This window comes from Crinia signifera, chromosome 1 (assembly GCF_055691185.1).
Source record: "Crinia signifera chromosome 1, ASM5569118v1, whole genome shotgun sequence".
In the NCBI taxonomy this organism is placed as follows: domain Eukaryota; kingdom Metazoa; phylum Chordata; class Amphibia; order Anura; family Myobatrachidae; genus Crinia; species Crinia signifera.
Window position 1 is genome coordinate 306216328 of NC_139217.1, and position 4527 is coordinate 306220854.

The following is a 4527-nucleotide window of genomic DNA, read 5'->3' on the forward strand; positions in this document are numbered from 1 at the left end:
AAACATTCACGCGATCTGCAAAACACCCTACAAACCGAACATCTTAATGCGGAAGCCCCATCATCAGCGCACGCTTGTCTGTGACAAGCCTTACAAAAGAAAAGACAATCGTGGCTATTTTTGCGCTCATAAGATCGATTACATAAGGAACAGAAAAATCTCGATCCGAGAAATGCGCAGATATTAATCAGTCCATAATAGTGTGAATCGTGATATAATACATACAGGGTATCACCGTAGCGCGTATCTGAAGAATAGTAATGCCAAGAACGATTATTATGATATAATATTGTAATTTTTGTTTTTAAGTGTTTTTCAAAAACAACAACGTCGGTAAAGCTGACTGCTTTATCGATCGGTAGGTTCAAATCCTTATGAATTTGAAGCGCCCGATCGTGTATTTCAGCGTCTGTGGCATTACCTTTATCCAGAAGTTTGCAGATCGATGCCGCAAAGCACAAATAATTGTGCGTATTGTTGAAATCGTACAGGTGTCTTCTGCGCCTTTCTATAATTAAGCTGTATGGAATGCGTCTAAGGCCGCGACCAGTTAGGGCCCCACCCACTCTATTTCTAAAAACAGTGATCACAAACCTTAAACCCGTGCCTAATAAGAATTCAGCGTTACTTTGAAGAGTGTTTGTAATTTGATTCAAGAAACTGACAGCGTCTAATGATTCTTGCGGCTTTCGGTGTGAGTAGATGGCGTTGTGTAAACCACCCCCCTCCAATCTTAACTGTACACGATCATTAGGGTCAACACCAACCATGAATTCATCAATCATAACCTGTATAGCGTTGTGTACGGCTTCAACACCCTCTGCAAATGATGTAACTCTTTCCAAATTAACAAATTGAAAATGATTATGATACTCAATAGCTCTGAAATTAGGATGGTGTCGCTCATACCTGTTAACAGCTTCTAAGTACACATCTCGCCGACCTTCACCATTACCGGGTGGCGCACCCCCATCTATGTCATTATGCATGGGCGTTGCGGGGTGTTCAACATTGTCAGGTGACGCAGCGTCACCCGGTAATGGTTGGTCCGGTGATTTGTCAGCCTGTGCACCTGGGGTTGGGGTTGTGCATCGCCCCCTGTGTTGTTTACGCTTTCTCAGCCTGTATATGCATTTTAAAGCCTGTTTTATTTTTGAACGGCGAAATAAGTGTGAGATTTTGCACGGTACATTTGCTTTAATTCTTGGGACTTTTTTACACACATGTAAATTACGTTTCAATCCATAACCCACCATGCCTAGTCACGGATCCGTTTCAATTATCTCTGCAAAATGATACATGTTCGCTTTAATAAAATCCCTAGTCCTCACGGTCTCTGCTATATGGTTTGATGTTACATTCATGTACATTTCTACAAGTTCTTTAATGATCTCTGGCTTCTTTTTTGAACCATAAAGCTCATCTTTTATACGGTTCAACATGGTATTGACATTTCTACGCATGTACCCTATATGCTCACGCATCCTCCCCATGACCGCGTAGTATTGTATTTCCGCATCTTGTCCTAATTGTTCCACATTCTGACCCCCATCAACTATGTCTGTCGATACCACGGTCGGCGGGGCATCCACACCGCCCGATGCGGTTGCCTCGCCGACCGTGGTAAAAACACTGGGCAGTTTTGTGTAATCATCACCCATTACTTTATCAGGGATTCCGGCTACAGATGTTACAACCTCATCATCATTCTGTGGTGTATCTGAGACTGACTCTTCACTAGGGGTGATAAAAAATGTTTGACCATTTAAGTCCTCATCATTAGCGGATAATGTATCTGCAGGCGTGTTACTGACCACGCTTTGCGTTTCTGTAGTATGATGTTCCTGCGTGTCTGAAATTACGATGACATCATCATCCGTCAGCGGCGTGTATCTCTCTCTTGACAGTCGTAAAGTTTTACGAGTCTTCACAGTCTTTGTATTACCGGCAATGTCAATGTCGGATTCGGTAGGTGTTGCAGGTGTTGTAAATGCGTGCGGGTAATCCACATTACTCACGGTTGGCACTGTTTGTAATGCAATTCTTTTTCTCACGGGTCTACCTTCCGAATATTTCAATCTTCTTTTAAGGTCTGATAAATCGGCCTTGTTTTCTTGACCGACTCGACTTTTTGTAATTCTCCGCTTGCTTGGCTTGAAATCATCGCGCTCGGTGGCCATGATCTCGGCCCTTGATACATCTTCTTGAAGTTGTGGGTCGATCACCGTTTTAGCTGATTCACCCCCATCCATTTCAGCATTGAGTGGTTGAGCAACCCCGGCCGCTGCTATCATTTTTGCGAATCGTCGCGGATCCGCTGTAAATAAAAAATAACAACGTTTTAGTTACACATTCGCGGACACTAAGACAACCGCTTTATAACACCTTCAGACCCACCTCCCAAAACACCCACCCCATCCATGTCGGTTTGCATCTACACAGTCTGTTTAACACCTGTGGTTTCCATTTGTAAAGAACAATGATGAACGCGGTCCTATATAAGAAACTAAATAAATAAACATTACATCACACACCTGAATATTTGCCAGATCTTTCCATCGGCGTGGTTCCTACTGTAATAAAAATCACATCGTTTTAGTTACACATACGCGGCCACAAAGACAGTCGCTTTATAACAACTTCAGACCTCCCAACCCCCACCTTCCTTGTCGGTTTTCATCTACACAGTCTGTTTAATACCTGTGGTTTCCATTTGTAAAGAACAGTGGTAAATGTTGTGCTATATAAGAAACCAAATAAATAAACATACACGGGTATTTGTCAAAGGTTTGCGCCGGCATGGTTCCTTTAAACAATGACCAGAAAGCTTGATCGCTGATCTGTGTTCTTTTTGCTTCTTTAGCCAATGTGTTGTTGGGTTGTTTGGCGTTTGATCCAACACTCGATGTCGGTTCTCTGTATCCGGATGGTCCCGCTTCACACGTATCGGCCCTAGGTACCGTAGGTTCATACCGGCTAGCTATGTCATCTGTAATACATATATTATCAATTAACGACACATTCGCCGACTTGAGAAAGAAAAAAAAAAAAAAAAAACGTCATTTAAGTCATGATAACAACAACTCCTGTGGACACTATTCATGATTTTGCGACGATATGTAACATTTAACACAAAAACACATTATAAAAACATCACCAGCCAATCGTCAAAATTCACCTTGTATAGCCGGGGTCTGGTATAGCTGTTTATAGTGTTTTGCCGATGGTAAATTCCAGAGATCATCCATTATGTGTTCTGCATCAGATTTCGACATAATCGGCGATACTAACAGAGAACAAATAACACATTAATATCACTGGCTGTATAAAAATGAATATAACAGGATATATATATATATATATATATGAGTGAGAACGTGAGAGTTCGCGCGAGATAGCGTGAGAGAGAGAGAGAGAGAGAGAGAGAGAGAGAGAGAGAGACATATTTTTGGAAATAATAATATATCACATTTTTTTTAACATACATCACATTTTTTTTTTTTTTGACGGCTTATGATCACCTACATTTTTGTGATTCGGACAAATCAGAGTATGCTGTGTATGGGTTTTCGAATGTCGTCAGATCCGGCCCGACTGTGAAATCCGAACCATATGATCCAACTTCAGATGCGTCATTTGTGACATCTGAAACTGATTTATGGGATTAACAATTTAATAAAAAATAATATATACATAAAAAATAAAATAAAAATTAACACAACAATTTTGTAGAACGAAAAATACAATCAACACGTGTAACATTAATACCAATAGGGCGCTTGATAATTAACACCAACAGAGTAACATTTATAACCACCAACAACAATGTGTCTTTGATCTGTAAACTTACACGTATTTGTCTGCTCATTTGACGGCTGTTGAAAGCTGGGTAAATCTTGAAAGTCTCTGAGACTTATTTTATTTGCATTAATGGTTTTGTATTCCTTTCTCTGTAATAAATAATAATAATAAGTTGAAATAACAATACAATAAGCTATTGTTAAACTATTGTAAATATCATATACACACCTGCATGTTGGCGTTTTGTTGATAGCTTAAGTTCAAAGGTGTTTTCTGCAACAACCACTAGATGACACTGTTGATAATAAAAGATAACACGATAAGTTTCCATAACGAAATTTGCGTGCACAAAATCACATAAAACTATTAACGCTCTCACAAAGACCTGATCTATGAATACCTCCTGACATTGTATTCTATAGTTCAGCCAATAAAAATTAATTACAGGTGATCCGACAAAGCTACTGCCGCACCCCATCATATCCATGCGTGGTCAGCAGACCGCACATCACAAGCCGCCAGTATTCCAGCATGCACACACACAATACATCACAATACAATGAATGCCGCAGCAAACTATATTTTAAGGTTGTTTAAAAGCGTACTAAACACTCCCACCATGACGCTAAATAATACATTTTAAATCGCTATATACAACACACTAATCACAGAACTACACATACAAATGGCCGGTTATCAACTACAAACACCCGCATGCATTGCCAT

General features: G+C 40.1%; 1 protein-coding gene across 1 annotated transcript; it reads right to left on the reverse strand.

Moving 5' to 3' along the window:
* Positions 1-646: 646 nt before the first annotated feature.
* LOC146078440 (uncharacterized) lies at positions 647-4514 on the reverse strand. Its single transcript, XM_083186107.1, has 7 exons — positions 4030-4514; positions 3851-3950; positions 3526-3651; positions 3179-3286; positions 2771-2989; positions 2535-2573; positions 647-2317 (listed from the first exon to the last, which is right to left on the reverse strand). The coding sequence occupies exons 1-7, from the start codon at positions 4033-4035 to the stop codon at positions 1263-1265; spliced, it is 1653 nt and encodes a 550-aa protein (XP_083042233.1). The 5' UTR covers positions 4036-4514; the 3' UTR covers positions 647-1262.
* Positions 4515-4527: the final 13 nt, after the last annotated feature.

Excerpts from the sequence above, each read along its gene's own strand:
- LOC146078440 (XM_083186107.1), bottom strand. Across the intron at positions 3,287-3,525 it reads TTTGTCCGAATCACAAAAAT|TATCGCCGATTATGTCGAAA; the intron begins GTAGGTGATCAT and ends GTTCTCTGTTAG. Across the intron at positions 2,318-2,534 it reads AAGATCTGGCAAATATTCAG|CGGATCCGCGACGATTCGCA; the intron begins GTGTGTGATGTA and ends TTTTATTTACAG.